This window comes from Coregonus clupeaformis, chromosome 1, assembly GCF_020615455.1.
Source record: "Coregonus clupeaformis isolate EN_2021a chromosome 1, ASM2061545v1, whole genome shotgun sequence".
NCBI classification, from domain to species: Eukaryota; Metazoa; Chordata; class Actinopteri; order Salmoniformes; family Salmonidae; genus Coregonus; species Coregonus clupeaformis.
Genome location: NC_059192.1, coordinates 66342346 through 66360274, shown reverse-complemented (window position 1 = coordinate 66360274; position 17929 = coordinate 66342346). Strand labels below are relative to the sequence as shown.

The following is a 17929-nucleotide window of genomic DNA, read 5'->3' as shown; positions in this document are numbered from 1 at the left end:
CAATTTTGAATGACTACCTCATCTCTGTACCCCACACATACAATTATCTATAAGGTCCCTCAGTCGAGCAGTGAATTTTAAACACAGATTCAACCACAAAGAGCAGGGACGTTTTCCAATGCCTCGCAAAGAAGGGCACCTATTAGTAGATTATAAAAAATAAAAAGCAGACATTGAATATCCCGTTGAGCATGGTTATTTTCAAGCATAGTGATGGCTGCATCATGTTATGGGTATGCTTGTAATCATTAAGGACTGGGGAGTTTTTCAGGATAAAAAATAATCTTAATGAAGCTAAGCACAGGCAAAATCCTAGAGGAAAACCTGGTTCAGTCTGCTTTCCACCAGACACTGGGAGATGAATTCACCTTTCAGCAGGACAATAACCTAAAACACAAGACCAAATCTACACTGGAATTGCTTATCAAGAAGACAGTGAATGTTCCTGAGTGGGCAAGTTACAGTTTTGACTTAAATCTGCTTGAAAATCTATGGCAAGACTTGAAAATGGCTGTCTAGCAATGATCAACAACCAACTTGACAGAGCTTGAAGAATACAACAAATAATAGGTGCAAAGCTCTTAGAGACATACTCAGACAAACTCACAGCTGTAATCACTGCCAAAGGTGATTCTAACATGTATTGACTCAGGGGTGTGAATACTTATGTAATTGAGATAATTCTGTATTTCATTTTCAATATATGTGCAAACATTTCTAAAAACATGTTTTCATTTTGTCATTAAAGCGTAGTGTGTGTAGATGGGTAAAAAAAACTAATATTTAATACATTTTGAATTCAGGCTGTAACACAACAAAATGTGGAATAAGTCAAGGGGTATGAATACTTTCTGAAGGCACTGTAATCGGGGAAAAACTTTTGAAATGACATTTCATATGCCCATGCAAATCCATGCACTGAGATGCCCCATTTGGGTTCCTGAATGTCTTTATTCTCTCAACCTCATGCAAATGTCCTGAATAGAGAATAGACACAGCCAATGCATTAAAGCTACTCACAAATGTGTGACAAGAGAGATGTAGACAACCAGCCAGAAACTATGGTCACAACAACGTGACTACAGCTAACGAATAGGGGCACTGACACAAGAGCACTGACAACAGTGTACAAAGTAGGAAAACAATACAAGTAAGCATTGGGCACCATAGGTTGTTCTCTTAATGTTAAAAATATTTACCTCAAGACACTTTCAAAATTGGTTCAAATTTGAAATATGCTTTAGGTGTGCTAAAAAAACTACCGTTTAAATATTCTAAAGTAGCCTATCATTGGGGAAATTTGAAATATAATTTTAAGAGAACATCCCTTAGGCTAATCCCTTTGAATATGGACACAAGGACATTTACCAAGACTGTCTAAACGCAAGTTGGGCACTTGTCCATTGGGCACCACGCCTCCAGCACCACCTGAAGACCACAAAGTCATCCGTGTGTATTTAAAAAAAAGAATATTGTCTTTATACAATACTTTCTGTTAAAAGGGCATACTTTTAAGGTTACATTTACACCCATAAATTAAAAAAATTAGGCCAAGGAAAAACAGCAGATCCTAGAATAAGAAAGGTGAATACAGTAATCCATTGAATGATACTTAAATAACTCAATAGACTGACATGTTCAAACATTGCCAAATTGTAGACTAGCAAATTAGCAACAAGTGATGCAGATTGACCATACATGTAGTATAACATAGCACATGTTAGAATGCATTAAAACATGAGTACCATAGTAGTAGAATATTTTCTGATCATGGGAAAAGGGGTGTAAAAACCTTCAGACTAGAGTGCTTGACTGTTGTCGGGGTACCTGTCCCCAGGATATTGCTGACCAGTCAGTGCTTTCTAAAAAGAGAAGGACCATAGATATCCAGTCCCTAGTACAGAAAAGTATCACTGGCTAGACCTTTGCTGAGAGAAAATTTAATTTGAGAATCTACAATGTGTCAGGTTTTCCACCCATATATGATGCTACTTACAGTATACCAGATGAGAGTGGTGAAGCTACTCACTAGCTATGGAAATAACCAGTAACGCGATGGATTATCCTCCCATGAACAACGTTATGGTTTGGGATATTCAATCCATAGGAGATCATTTTCAACCCACCTTAACTTGGCGATATGTCCTTAATTCTTGACATGGAAGGCACAGTTGTGTTTTCGAAAACATGGTGCCATATACAGTGGGGTCGAAATGATTGAAACCCTTGATAAAGATGAGCAAAAATGACTGTATAAAATAAATAATTCCAATACTGAGCTAAATTGTATGCTCAAAATTATTATATATGTTATGCTAATACAATTGCTCAGAGAGAAGGTAGAGGTAAAAATGATTGATATTCCTGTTTTCAATAGCTCACCTGCGAGGATAACGGCACTGAGCCTTTTTCTATAATGTTTTATGACTTGGAGAACACATTAGGAGGGATCTTAGGCCATTCCTCCATACAGAATCCTTCCATATCCTTGATATCCTTCGTCTGCGCTTATGGACTGCCCTCTTCAATTCAAACCACAGGTTTTCAATTGATTTTAAGTCCGGAGACTGAGATGGCCATTGCAAAATGTTTATTTTGTGGCCAATTAACCATTTCTTTGTGGATTTTGATGTGTGCTTGGGGTTGTCTTGCTGGAAGATCCACTTGGAAGCAAAATAGCCCCATAACATCAAAGATCCACCACAATATTGCACAGTAGGAACTGTTGCCAAAGAGCTCTATTTTCATGTCATCCAAGAAATGTAAATGCCTGGAGTTTGCTAAACGGCATTGGCACTTGGATGACATGAAAATAGAGCTCTTTGGCCACGTACACCAGTGGTGGGTTTGGCGTCTAAATTAGAATGCATGAGCAGAAAAGAACCCCATACCAACTGTCAAATATGGTGGTGGATCTTTGATGTTACAGGGCTATTTTGCTTCCACTGGTCCTAGGACCCTTGTTAAGGTCAACGGCATCATGAACTTTACCCAGTACCAGGATATTTTAGCCAAAAACCTGGTTGCCTCTGCCAGTAGGCTGAAACTTCTTCCAGCAAGACAACAACCCCAAGCACACATCAGAATCCACAAAGAAATGGTTAATTGGCCACAAAATCTAAATTTTGCAATGGCCATCTCAGTCTCCGGACTTGAAACCCATTGAAAACCTGTGGTTTGAATTGAAGAGTGTAGTCCATAAGCGCAGACGAAGGATATCAAGAATCTGGAAGGATTCTGTATGGAGGAATGGTCTAAGCTCCCTCCCAATGTGTTCTCCAAACCATAAAACATTTTAGAAAAAGTCTCAGTGTTGTTATCCTCACAAGGTGTGGTATTGAAAGTTATTGAAAACAGGGGGGTCAATTTTGACACCTACCTTATTGAAAAAGTTCTTACTACTATTTCTCTGAGCAATTGTATGAGTATACAATAATATAGTTTCCCAAACATTTTTTGTATACAATATAGCTCAGTATTTGAGTTATTTATTTTATAGTCATTTTTGCTCATCTTTATCAAGGGTGTCAATAATTGCAGACCCCACTGTACATTGTTGGATTATTTCATGGCACAAAAATGTATTTAATTTAACTGAGCATTTCCTAAATTCCAAAATACACCTGCAACTAGCCATGGGAGTTCAGAAGACAACGGTTCCTTCCAAGTCGAGAAGGAAGAATCACCAAGTAAAGGTTGGTTGAAAAATATTCTCCCATGGATTGAACATCCCAAACCATTATTCTGTTTATGTGAGGATAATCCATTGCATTACAGGTTATTTCCAGAGCTAGCTACTCACATGCTTTAAGAAAATCTGATGCTTTTACACCCCTTGGCCAGTGTGATATAAATTCTAACTAAATACTAAGCATGCCATTAACATGGCACACCACCTCATGGACATGCAGAGAATAGTATAGTTTTACCCCTGTTTGGTACTTTGGGACTCTTTCCTTGTGGCATGGCTGGTGCCACTGGCTTTGGACTTTTTGCCTGTGGTGCTGGCTCTGGTGCTGGTTTAGGGTACGTCTTTCCTTGTGGAACCACAGGTGCTGGCATAGGATACGGCTTCCATTGTGGAATGACAGGTGCTGGCTCTGGTGCTGGCTTCGGACTCTTTGCCTGTGGTACTACAGGTGCTGGCTCTGGGGCTGGCTTCGGGTATGTCTTCCCTTGTGGAACTGGTGCTGGCTCTGGTGCTTTGTTAGGGCACGGCTTTCCTTGTGGAACGACAGGTGCTGGCTTTGGTGATGGCTTAGCGTATGTCTTCCCTTGTGGAATTGGTGCTGGCTCTGGTGCTGGCTTAGGGTATGTCTTTCCTTGTGGAACCATTGCTGGCTCTTGTGCGGGCTTAGGGTATGTCTTTCCTTGTGGAACCGGTGCTGGCTCTTGTGCGGGCTTAGGGTATGTCTTTCCTTGTGGAACCGGTGCTGGCTCTTGTGCGGGCTTAGGGTATGTCTTTCCTTGTGGAACCGGTGCTGGCTCTTGTGCGGGCTTAGGGTATGTCTTTCCTTGTGGAACCGGTGCTGGCTCTGGCGCTGTCTTTGGACTCTTTGCCTGTGGTACTATAGGTACTGGCTTAGGGAAAAGCTTCCCCTGTGGAACGATTGGAGCTGGAGCTACACCCTTTGTTGGCTCAGGTACTACAGGTCCTGGCTCGGGTGCTGGGGCATAGCTTGGTGCTTCAGGAGTAAGAACTTCACCTTTGGGGCCCTTTCCATTCAGTGCACCAACACCTTTAGTACCCTGCCCATTTGACATGCTGTATCCATTTGGCATGCCGTAACCTGGGAACCAAAACACAGTAACTTTGTACCAACTAAAAGATAACTAATCAGTGAAAAAGTGCAACAGTGAAACATGAGTGAAACATGCAGTATGACAGTATCTTGACATGATAATTTAGGAGATAAAACAAACAAGGGACATCTTACCACGACAGACATACAGCACATGCATAAGTAGAACAGGAAGACATGCTTGAAATCTGAAATGCAATACTGCTCAATTATTGCTTATAAAATAAAACACATGCACCATAATACCTTCTTAGTATAGTTGCTCTGAGACAAACCACATATAAAGACAAACTGTACAGTACAGACCGATTGACACAAATTACAACATGCAAGAAGAACATGAAAACATGCTTTAAACACCATACTACTAGTTTCACCCATATTAGATTAGAAGACACATTTTGTAAGACATGCTGAGACAAACCACATACAAAGACAAACTCAACCATACGGAACAAAATGGACTCAGCAAACAGGTTAAGACAGAGAAGCTGAGGCCACAATCAGACAACATGGAGAATTTACCAGTATTGACTACTTTAGCCAAATGTCCATTGGGTACACCAGCAGGTACACCATACCCTAGGAACCACAAGAGTGTAAAAATACTGGCTCACAAATCAAGTGCGCATTACAACATACATTGCTTATGACCAACATAATAACCAACAAGTTAAGATTACAGTGGCAAATGACAAACATGGGATAGAGTGAGCAAATGCTTTATTTTACCTTTATTTCAACACGCCATGTTGAAATAAAGGTTTTAAAAAAAACATTTTTTTTTTTAAACATACAGTGCATAGGGGCGCAGTTCCTAACATTTACACAACCTCAGCTTTTAATAGTGAATGCTTACCACCATTTGGTGCTTTAGCTCCTTCATTTGATGCTTTAGTTCCTCCAATAGGTGCACCTGCTCCGACACCTTTAGTATTTTGAGGTTGAGGTGAACCATTTCCATAACCTACAACATATACCAATAACATATCAATTTGCTACAGCATAATCAAGAAGATACATGTATTACCTGGGATGGAACCTAAACAAACTTCCAGGGTGGACTTACCATTAGCTCCTTGTCCATTGGGCACACCAGCTCCAGCACCATAGCCTGGAAATAACAACAAAACAATGATGATTTAGACCTACTGCAAATTCCTAATCGACCTACTGCAAATTCACCATAATAGTTTATATGTAGACACTTCCTATTCAACATTCACCAGATGATATACAGTGCCTTCAGAAAGTATTCACACCCCTTTACTTTTTCCACATTTTGTTGTGTTACAACCTGAATTTTAAATATATTTCATTGAGATTTTTGTCACTGGCCTACACACAATACCCCATAATGGTAAAGCGGAATTATGTTTTTTTAATTCTTTATAAATTAATTAAAATTAATAGCTGAAATGTCTTGAGTCAAGAAGTATTTAACCCAACACAAGTCACATATGTTGCATCGACTCACTCTGTGAGCAATAATAGTGTTTAACATGATTTTTGAATGACTACCTCATCTCTGTACCCACACACACAATTAGCCGTCAGTCGAGCAGTACATTTCAAACACAGATTCAACCACAAAGACCAGGGAGGTTTTCCAATGCCTCACAAAGAAGGGCACCTATTGGTAGATGATTAAAAAAATTAAAAATAAAAAGCAGACATTGAATATCCCGTTGTGCATTGTGAAGTTATTAATTACACTTTGGATGGTGTATCAATACACCCAGTCACTAAAAAGATACAGGCGTCCTTCCTAACTCAGTTGCCAGAGAGGAAGGAAACTGCTCAGGGATTTCACAGTGAGGCCAATGGTGACTTTAAAACAGTTACAGAGTTTATTGGCTGTGATAGGAGAAAACTGAGGATGGATCAACAACATTGTAGTTACTCCACAATATTAACCTAATTGACAGAGTGAAAAGAAGGAAGCCTGTACAGAATACAAATATTCCAAAACATGCATCCTGTTTGCAACAAGGCACTAACGTAATACTGAAAAAAATGTGGCAAAGCAATTAACTTTTTGTCCTGAATACAAAGTGTTATGTTTGGGGCAAATCCAATACAACACATTATGGAGTACCACTCTCCATATTTTCAAACATAGTGGTGGCTGCATCATGTTATGGGTATGCTTGTAATCGTTAAGGACTGGGGAGTTTTTCAGGATTAAAAAGAAGCGGAATGGAGCTAAGCACAGGCAAAATCCTAGAGGAAAACCTGGTTCAGTCTGCTTTCCACCAGACACTGGGAGATGAATTCACCTTTCAGCATGACAATAACCTAAAACACAAGGCCAAATCGACACTGGAGTTGTTTATCAAGAAGACAGGGAATGTTCCCGATTGGCCGAGTTACAGTTTTGATTTAAATCTACTTTAAAATCTATGGCAAGACCTGAAAATGGTTGTCTAGCAATGATAAACAACCAATTTGACAGAGCTGGAAGAATTTTGAAAAGAATAATGGGCAAATGTTGCACAATCCAGGTGTGGAAAGCTCTTAGAGACTTAACCAGAAAGACTCACAGCCATAATCGCTGCCAAAGTTGCTTCTACAAAGTACTGATTCAGGGGTGTGAATACTTCTGTAAATTAGATATTTCTGTATTTCATTTTCAATAAATGAAAATCTAAAAACATGTTTTCACTGTCATTATGGGGTATTATGTGTCGTAAAAATAAATATTGGATACACTTTTCAGGACTTTCATACACTTTAGCAGGGATTTACCATTAGGTTTAGCTCCATATCCATTGGGTACACCAGCTCCTTCACCATAACCTTGAGATCAAATATAGCATTAATACAAAACTAAGAGATCTATTAAAGGTGCAATATGTAGAATGTAGCTCCGCCGTTTCTAAAATTCTAAATGTTCGCCTGATTTCAGTTTGTGACACAACAAGCAATGTATACTGTAGACTAGAGAATCATTGTAATATAATAATATTATATATATATATATATATATATACACAGTTGAAGTCAGAAGTTTACATACACTTAGGTTGGAGTCATTAAAACTCATTTTTCAACCACTCCACAAATTTCTTGTTAACAAACTATAGTTTTGGCAAGTCGGTTAGGACATCTACTTTGTGCATGACACAAGTAATTTTTCCAACAATTGTTTACAGACAGATTATTTCACTTATAATTCACGGTATCACAATTCCAGTGGGTCAGAAGTTTACATACACTAAGTTGACTGTGCCTATAAACAGCTTGGAAAATTCCAGAAAATGATGTCATGGCTTTAGTGTCTGCTAAATGGCATATTATTATTATTATTATTTTGATAGGCTAATTGACATAATTTGAGTCAATTGGAGGTGTACCTCTGGATGTATTTAAAGGCCTACCTTCAAACTCAGTGCCTCTTTGCTTGACATCATGGGAAAATCAAAAGAAAATCAGCCAAGACCTCAGAAAAAATATTGTAGTCCACAAGTCTGGTTCATCCTTGGGAACGATTTTCAAACGCCTGAAGGTACGACGTTCATCTGTACAAACAATAGTACGCAAGTATAAACACCTTGGGACCACGCAGCCGTCATACCGCTCAGGAAGGAGTCGCATTCTGTCTCCTAGAGATGAACGTACTATGGTGCGAAAAGTGCAAATCAATCCCAGAACAACAGCAAAGAACCTTGTGAAGATGCTGGAGGAAACAGGTACAAAAGTATCTATATCCACAGTAAAATGAGTCCTATATCGACATAACCTGAAAGGCCGCTCAGCAAGGAAGAAGCCACTGCTCCAAAACCGCTATAAAAAAGCCAGACTACGGTTTGCAACTGCACATGGGGAAAAAGATCGTACATTTGGAGAAATGTCCTCTGGTCTGATGAAACAAAAATCAAACTGTTTGTCCATAATGACCATTGTTATGTTTGGAGGAAAAGGGGGGGGCTTGCAAACCGAAGAACACCATCCCAACCGTGAAGCACGAGGGTGGCAGCATCATGCTGTGGGGGTGCTTTGCTGCAGGAGGGACTTGTGCACTTCACAAAATAGATGGCATCATGAGGAAGGAAAATGATGTGGATATATTGAAGCAACATCTCAAGACATCAGTCAGGAAGTGAAAGCTTGGTCGCAAATGGGTCTTCCAAATGGACAATGCAAGCATACTTCCAAAGTTGTAGCAAAATGGCTTAAGGACAACAAAGTCAAGGTATTGGAGTGGCCATCACAAAGCCCTGACCTCAATCCTATAGAACATTTGTGGGCAGAACTGAAAAAGTGTGTGCGAGCATGGAGGCCTACAAACCTGACTCAGTTACACCAGCTCTGTCAGGAGGAATGGGCCAAAATTCACCCAACTTATTGTGGGAAGCTTGTGGAAGGCTACCTGAAACGTTTGACCCGAGTTAAACAATTTAAAGGCAATGCTACCAAATACTAATTGAGTGTATGTAAACTTCTGACCCACTGAGAATGTGATGAAAGAAATTAAAGCTGAAATAAATAATTCTCTCTACTATTATTCTGACATTTCACATTCTTAAAATAAAGTCGAGATCCTAACTGACCTAAGACAGGGAATTTCTACTAGGATTAAATGTCAGGAATTGTGAAAAACTGAGTTTAAATGTATTTGGCTAAGGTGTATGTAATCTTCAGACTTCAACTGTACACACTTTCATTCAAAAGTTTTTGGTCACTTAGATATGTCCTTGTTTTCCATGAAAACATACATGAAATGAGTTTGAACAGGAAATATAGCTAAATGAGTAGGACATGTAGTCATTGACAAGGTTAGAAATAATGATTTTTAATTGAAATAATAATTTTGTCCTTCAAACTTTGCTTTCATCAAAAATCCTCCATTTGCAGCAATTACAGCCTTGCAGATCTTTGGCATTTTAGTTGTCAACTTGTTGAGGTAATCTGAAGATATTTCACCCCATGCTTCCCGAAGCACCTCCCACATGTTGGATTGGCTTGATGGTGTCACGATCGTTCATTAACGAGAAGGACCAAGGCGCAGCGTGATAAGCGTACATTTTATTAAGTACTAAACTCACGACAACACAACAAACAAACGAAACGTGAAGTCCTAGGTTAACAAAAAAATAACTTAACGGAACAAGATCCCACACCGACTAGTGCCAAACAGGCTGCCTAAGTATGGTCCCCAATCAGAGACAACGAGATACAGCTGCCTCTGATTGGGAACCACCCTGGCCAACATAGATCTAAACGATCTAGAAAACACAACATAGAAAATATACTCCACACCCTGGCTCAACATTTAAGAGTCCCCAGAGCCAGGGCGTGACAGATGGGCACTTCTTACCACAATATGGTCAAGCTGCTCCCACAACAGCACAATAGGGTTGAGATCCGGTGACCGTGCTGGCCACTCCATTATAGACAGAATACCAGCTGACTGTTTCTTCCCTAAATAGTTATTGCATAGTTTGGAGCTGTGCTTTGGGTCATTGTCCTGTTGTAGGAGGAAATTGGCTCCAATCAAGCGCCGTCCACAGGGTATGGCATGGCGTTGCAAAATGGATTGATAGCCTTCCTTCTTCAAGATCCCTTTTACCCTGTACAAATCTACCACTTTACCACCACCAAAGCACCCCCAGACCATCACATTGCCTCCACCATGCTTGACAGATGGCATCAAGCACTCCTCCAGCATCTTTTCATTTGGTCTGCGTCTCACAAATGTTCTTCTTTGTGATCCGAACACCTCAAACTTCAATTTGTCTGTCCATAACACTTTTTTCCAATCTTCCTCTGTCCAATGTGTGTTCTTTTGCCCATCTTAATCTTTTCTTTTTATTGGCCAGTCTGAGATATGTATTTTTCTTTACAACTCTGCCTAGAAGGTCAGCATCCCGAAGTCGTCTCTCACTTTTGACGTTGAGACTAGTGTTTTGCTGGTACTATTTAATGAAGCTGCCAGTTGAGGACCTGTGAGGCGTCTGTTTCTCAAACTAGACACTCTAATGTATTTGACCTCTTGCTCAGTTGTGCACCGGGGCCTCCCACTCCTCTTTCTATTCTGGTTAGAGCCAGTTTGCGCTGTTCTGTGAAGGGAGTAGTACACAGCGGTACGAGATCTTCAGTTTCTTGGCAATTTCTCGCATGGAATAGCCTTCATTTCTCAGAACAAGAATAGACTGAAGAGTTTCTGAAGAAAGTTCTTTATTTATGGCCATTTTGAGCCTGTAATCGAACCCACAATTGCTGATGCTCCAGATACTCAACTAGTCTCAAGAAGGCCAGTTTTATTGCTTCTTTAATCAGCACAACAGTTTTCAGCTGTGCTAACATAATTGCAAAAGGGTTTTCTAATGATCAATTAGCATTTTAAAATGATAAACTTGGATTAGCAAACACAACGTGCCATTGGAACACAGGACTAATGGTTGCTGATAATGGGCCTCTGTACGCCTATGTAGATATTCCATTAAAAATCAGCCGTTTCCAGCTACAATAGCCATTTATAACATTAACAATGTCTACATTGTATTTCGGATCAATTTGATGTTATTTTAATGGACAATAAAATTGCTTTTCTTTAGAAAACAAGGACATTTCTAAGTGACCCCAAACTTTTGAACGGTAGTGTGTATATATATATACATATCTAATATTGTATAATACAATTGTATAATATATGCCATTTAGCAGACACTTTTATCCAAAGCGACTTACAGTAATGTGTGCATACATTTTCTTATGGGTGGCTCAAGATTGTTCCATCTAAACAGCTGTGAAATATATTTTCAATAACCAAAAATATCATATTTTCAGCAGTTTGAAGCTGATGTACAAAACAGAAAGTAAAAAACAAAAAAACTGAACTTACAGAAAGAGAAGCATAGAAAAATCGCTCATAAAAAGGATCTATCACTTATCAGACTTGCATTAAATGAGAATGACAGGTCTATAACCCATATTTCTATGTGAAATCAGTCGGGTCGTACATGGGTTGGGACGTGTTGTTGATATTTACCTGGTTTGGGTGCCTTTGCCCCACCATTGGGATATCCATACCCTAGGCATCAGAAACAGACAAATGCATTGACTTATGGTCTTAGATGGTCATTACAACTGGTTTGATATCAAATGACCATAACTATAGAACAAAAACTGAATTAATACAACTGAGTAATGTTGCGGTCTTACCACTGGGTCTGGGACCATATCCATTGGGTACACCACCATAACCTGAAGTTATCCCCACAGGAAGAATAAATTAAAAACTTTTCACTTAAAGATGGTTGTGACAGATTTCAAACAGAATTGTGTCCTTGAATGACATGGTTCAACAACAACAATCATAAGATTTAGGAAACTCCATAAACAAAATTCCAGGGGAACTTACTATTGGGTTTGGAGATTTGTATTACATATTTGAATAATCTAATGTTAGAATGAAACAATCAAGGCCTTTAAACACTTTTTTATAAATGCCTTTAATGGTGTCTGAGTTAGGTGCATTTGATGAAAAAATGTATTCATTAGGAGGTTGTTCCTTTACCTGGTGTGATACCTGATACTTTGTTTTATAAAAATATATATTTAAAATGTTGTTAATATGAATACTTTTTTTGTGATTTTTTTTTGGGGGGGGGGATTGTCCCATCTTTCAAGTATCCCTGGACTACATGCAGTTATAAAACCACTTCTCATGGTGAACAGTCTCAATAGAAATGTCACTTGGCAATGGCATCTTTAATAGCTGTGATTGCAGCACTAATGTAGGGGTTTACATTACCATTGGGTTTTGCTCCTTGTCCATTGGGTACACCAGCTCCAGCACTATAACCTAGAAACCAGACAAATGTTAACTCAAACCAAATGGTAGTTGTGTCACGTAACCTCTGAAAACATAATACTGATGTATGCTAAAAAACGAACGATAAATTGACAAAGACAGAATTGTTTTGGGTGGACTTACCATTGGGTTTGGCACCTTGTCCATTTGGCACATCAGCTACAGCACCATAGCCTATAAATAACACAGTTGTCACAACAAAAACAACTAGAAAATGACATTTCCTAAAGAAAATGTGTGTGCTTGCTTGCCTTAAAGTATTTATTCTTGTGAAATAGTAGTAGTGGTAGTGACCGCAGTAGTAATGTTAGTAGTAGCAATGATAGTAATAGGGCTGTTATAGGCCTATGGGTTAGTTGTGGGGTGTGATGTAGTGTGGAGTTACTATAGTGAGTTAGTATAGTAGGCTAGAGGGAGTACTATGGGTGTGTTCGTAAATTCACTCTGGAGTGCCAGAGTGTGCTCAGAGTGCACTCTGGGCATTCATAAATTCTGAGCTTTGTCAGATTGTCCGTTTGTAAATTCAGAGCATTTCGCTCTCAGAGCGTTCAGAGCGCACACTGGACGCTCTAGCCGAGGAGTAGAATTGATCCGAGCGTTCTGACCTCACATCGGCAGTCAAACACCCAAGCTAACTAGCTAACGTTTGCTAGCTTGCTAGCTACTTCCAGACACAAATGAGAGAACACCTCACTCTGACCATTTTACTTGCCCTAGCAGAGCTGATTGCGCTGTTTTCATGTTATCCAGAGCATTGGTGACTGTAACTGTGCTGCTGGCAACAATTTAATTATGCTTTTTTGCCAACATTTACTGACACCGGCCATATTCTACGGGTGTTGAGCGTTCGTAAATTAATCACTTATTCTGCACTCTGGCACACTCAGATGAGAGCGCTCTGAAATCGGAATAGATAGCCAGAGTGAATTTACGAACGCACCCTATGAAATGTGTTTTTAAGCAGTCTAAATGTTTTTGTTTGAACTTTTTTGAAAGTTCTGTAGCAGTGATTTCAGTTTAAATTTGTTGAAGCCTGCATTCTGCCATTGAAATGGGGATACAACAAGCTTTATAGAATATAAAGTATGAATGGTAGCAAAAATATGTTTTAACTAGGTTGGGTCAGTCTGCATATTTCAACGTTGGTTTGGTGTTTGTAGCTTAAACGGATCAAGAGCAGTTGCGAATTCAAAATGTGCCTTTCTGTAGCCTATGGATCTTTTATGCAACTTTAAAATAGTTATAGTTCAAAAAGTACAAATAGTATCGACAATCTTTTGACAAGCAGTTGAGTCAGTCGGCACATGTCAACGTTGGTTTGGTGTTTGTAGCATAAATAGTTCAAGAACAGTGTCGGATCCAATTTTACCATTGAAGTCTACGGAGCATTTATTGAAAATATTAAATGGTTATAGTTCAAAAAGTACAAATAGTATCAACAATATTTTTTACAAGCAATCTAAGTTCAGTCAATCTGTATATGTCAACGTTTGGTGTTTGTAACTTTAACGGTTCAAGAGCAGTGACGAAAGCAAAATGTACCAATTATAGCCTATGGAGCTTTTATATAAATTTGAAATGGTTATAGTGCAAAAAGTATAAATATAATCAAAAAGCTTTTAAAAATCCATGTTAGTTGAGTCTGTCTACATATTGCAACGTTAGTGTGGTGTTTGTAGAATAAACGGTTGAGCAGTGGCGAATCCAAATACTTCCCATTAAAGCCTATAGACCATTTATGCAAATGTAAAATTGTTTTTAATTTGTAATTTTATTTAACCTTTATTTAACTAGGCAAGTCAGTTAAGAACAAATTATGTAGTGATGCCTCAAGCTCTGAGATGCAGTGCCTTAGACCGCTGCACCACTCAAATTATAAATAGTATCAAAAAGCTGTATACAAGCAATCTATGTTAAGTCAGTCTCCACATTTCAACGTTGGTTTGGTGTTGATAGCTTAAACAGTTCAATAGGAGATGTGTCTAAATTACTATTACTTTTTTCTACCATTCAAGTCTATGGCCATTGAAATGCATTGGTTTTATGAAAATATGGTTGTAGTGTGAAAAGTATAATTAGTATCAAAAAGTTTATTTCTAGCAACCTGAAGACAATCAGCTTGTACATTTTAAAGTTGTTTTGGTATTAGTACCTTTTATGGTTTTGGTGCTACAGGTGGTAGCGGAAGGCGAATAATAAGCCTGTCAGATTTCAGTAGTTGTTCTTGCTTTCAGCAAGCAGACCTAATTATAATATACTGCAAATTTAACATAAATTATCTAGAATTAACAGAAACAGAGCCAAGGCGGTTTACCATTGGGCTTAGCACCATTTCCATTGGGCACAGCAGCACCATGTTTCCCTTACTGAACCTCAAAGCATAAGATAATACTAATGTACTTGGTAAAACACAACATTAGTATACATCGAAAAAAGGGAGATTTACCTTTGTTTTTTTTAGCACCATTTCCATTTGGCACAGCTGCAGGAGCACCATAACCTAGAAATCAGACAGATCAAACCAATGTTCATGGTTGTACCACTTAGGCCAGGGGTTCTCAAAGTGCCCTCTGAACAGCCCACAGGGATGCTGGCTGTTGACACCAATGTGTCCCACAGTTGTGTCAAGCTGGCTGGATGTCCTTTGGGTGGTGGACCATTTTTTATATACACAGGAAACTGTTGAGCGTGAAAAACCCAGCAGCGTTGCAGTTCTTACTACCATACCCCGTTCAAAGGCACTTAAATCTTTTGTCTTTCCCATTCACCCTCTGAATGGCACACATATATAATCCATGTCTCAATTTTCTCAAGGATTGAAGTGGATTGAACAAGTGACATCAATAAGGGATCATAGCTTTCACCTGGATTCACCTGGTCAGTCTATGTCATGGAAAGAGCAGGTGTCCTTAATGTATTGCACACTCAGTGTATATTTTTTTACATTTCATTTTTTTAATGAATATCACTAAGAACATATTAAACTAATTTTCGCACAGGGGTCCTTGGAATACGTTTAGATGGTGTAATACAATACAATGTAATATTATTAATCTAAAATGTATGTTCTTAACCCATGGGTCTGGTAGGCTCACAGGGATATTGGTATCCACAGTACTCCACCAATTATACATTCTTTAACTCAACTTCTTATATTCACCAAAAATGTTATTAGCTTTTTTTTTTAAACATGAATGCACTATCATTTAAGATTTCAAAATGCAAAGTTCTCTCTCTGCCTCATGGCAGAATTGAATTGCGGGATGTAACTTTCAAAATACAGATCCCTGTATGATGCATTTTGCATCACATGACTTGATTTCTAACAGGCAAAACATTTTGGGACTACATTAACAGTGAAAAGTTAGTTACTTCAAATAGCCACCCCTTTGCCTTGATGACAGCTTTGCACACTCTTGGCATTCTCTCAACCAGCTTCATGAGGTAGTCACCTGGAATGCATTTCAATGAACAGGTGTGCCTTCTTAAAACTTAATTTGCTGAATGCGTTTGAGCCAATCAGTTGTGTTGTGACAAGGTGGGGGGGGGGGGATAGCCCTATACAGAAGATAGCCCTATTTGGTAAAAGACCAAGTCCATAATATGGCAAGAACAGCTCAAATAAGCAAAGAGAAACGACGGTCCATCGTTACTTTAAGACATGAAGGTCAGTCAATACGGAAAATGTCAACAACTTTGAAAGTTTCTTCAAATGCAGTCGCAATAAACCATCAAGCGCTATGATGAAACTGGCTCTAATGAGGACCGCCACAGGAAAGGAAGACCCAGAGTTACCTCTGCTGCAGAGGATAAGTTCATTCCTCAGATTGCATGCTTCACAGAGTTCAAGTAACATACACATCTCAACAACTGTTCAGAGGAGACTGCGTGAATCAGGCCTTCATGGTCGAATTACTGCAAAGAAACTACTACTAAAGGACACCAATAAGAAGAAGAGACTTGCTTGGGCCAAGAAACACGAGCAATGGACATTAGACCGGTGGAAATGTGTCCTTTGGTCTGGAGTCCAAATTGGAGAATTTTGGTTCCAACCACCGTGTCTTTGTGAGACGCGGTGTGGGTGAACGGATGATCTCTGCATGTGTATTTCCCACCGTAAAGCATGGAGGAGGAAGTGTTATAGTGTGGGGGTGCTTTGCTGGTGACACTGTCTGTGATTTATTTAGAATTCAAGGCACACTTAACCAGCATTGCTACCACAGCATTCTGCAGCGATACGCCATCCCATCTGGTTTGGGCTTAATGGGACTATCGTTTGTTTTTCAACAGGACAATGACCCAACACACCTCCAGGCTGTGTACGGGCTATTTTACCAAGAAGGAGAGTGATGGAGTGCTGCATCACATGACCTGGCCTCCACAATCCCCCGACCTCAACCAAATTGAGATGGTTTGGGATGAGTCGGACCGCAGAGTGAAGGAAAAGCAGCCAACAAGTGCTCAGCATATGTGGGAACTCCTTCAAGACTGTTGGAAAAGCATTCCAGGTGAAGCTGGTTGAGAGAATGCCAAGAGTGTGCAAAGATGTCATCAAGGCAAAGGGTGGCTATTTGAAGAATCTCAAATATAAAATATATTTAGATTTGTTTAACATAGTTTTGATGTCTTCACTATTAATCTACAATGTAGAAAATAGTAAAAAAATAAAGTAAAGCCCTTGAATGAGTAGGTGTTCCAAAACGTTTGACCGGTAGTGCATATATAATATATACAGTGCATTCGGGAAAGTGTTCAGACCCCTTTACTTTTTCCACATTTTGTTACATTACAGCCTTATTCTAAAATGGATGAAACACATTTTTGTCCTCAATCTACACAGAATACCCCATAATGACAAAGCGAAAACAGGTTTTTAGAGATTTTTGCAAATGTATAATTTTTTTTACAGAAATACCTTATTTACATAGGTATTCAGAGCCTTTGCTATGAGACTCAAAATTGAGCTCAGGTGCATCCTGTTTCCATTGATCCTGTAGCTCAGTTGGTAGAGCATGGCACTTGCAACGCCAGGGTTGTGGGTTCGATTCCCACGGTGGGCCAGTATGAAAAATGTATGCACTCACTAACTGTAAGTTGCTCTGGATAAGAGCGTCTGCTAAAATGACTAAAATGTAAAAACCATCATTGAGATGTTTCTACAACTTGATTTGATTTCACCTGGGGTAAATTCAATTGATTGGACATGATTTGGAAAGGCATACAACTGGTTGACAGTTGACAGTTGGTTGACAGTTGGCAATGCATGTCAGAGCAAAAACCAAGCTATGAGGTCGAAGGAATTGTCCGT

General features: G+C 39.2%; 1 protein-coding gene across 30 annotated transcripts in view; it reads right to left on the bottom strand.

Moving 5' to 3' along the window:
* Positions 1 to 17929, bottom strand: part of cmn (calymmin) — a 74810-nt gene that overhangs the window by 43166 nt on the left and 13715 nt on the right. For 24 of the 30 annotated variants that reach the window (XM_041884141.1, XM_041884134.1, XM_041884313.1 and 21 more), the window contains 11 exons: positions 15068 to 15121; positions 12745 to 12795; positions 12562 to 12612; positions 11970 to 12011; positions 11797 to 11838; positions 7551 to 7601; positions 5872 to 5916; positions 5662 to 5769; positions 5328 to 5384; positions 3930 to 4790; positions 1369 to 1428 (listed from right to left, as the gene is read on the bottom strand). In XM_041884141.1, the coding sequence (XP_041740075.1) occupies positions 1369 to 1428; positions 3930 to 4790; positions 5328 to 5384; positions 5662 to 5769; positions 5872 to 5916; positions 7551 to 7601; positions 11797 to 11838; positions 11970 to 12011; positions 12562 to 12612; positions 12745 to 12795; positions 15068 to 15121 (1422 nt within the window). The remainder of the gene's footprint in view (positions 1 to 1368; positions 1429 to 3929; positions 4791 to 5327; positions 5385 to 5661; positions 5770 to 5871; positions 5917 to 7550; positions 7602 to 11796; positions 11839 to 11969; positions 12012 to 12561; positions 12613 to 12744; positions 12796 to 15067; positions 15122 to 17929) is intronic. The other 6 variants (XM_041884218.1, XM_041884300.1, XM_041884330.1 and 3 more) reach the window with 3 other exon arrangements.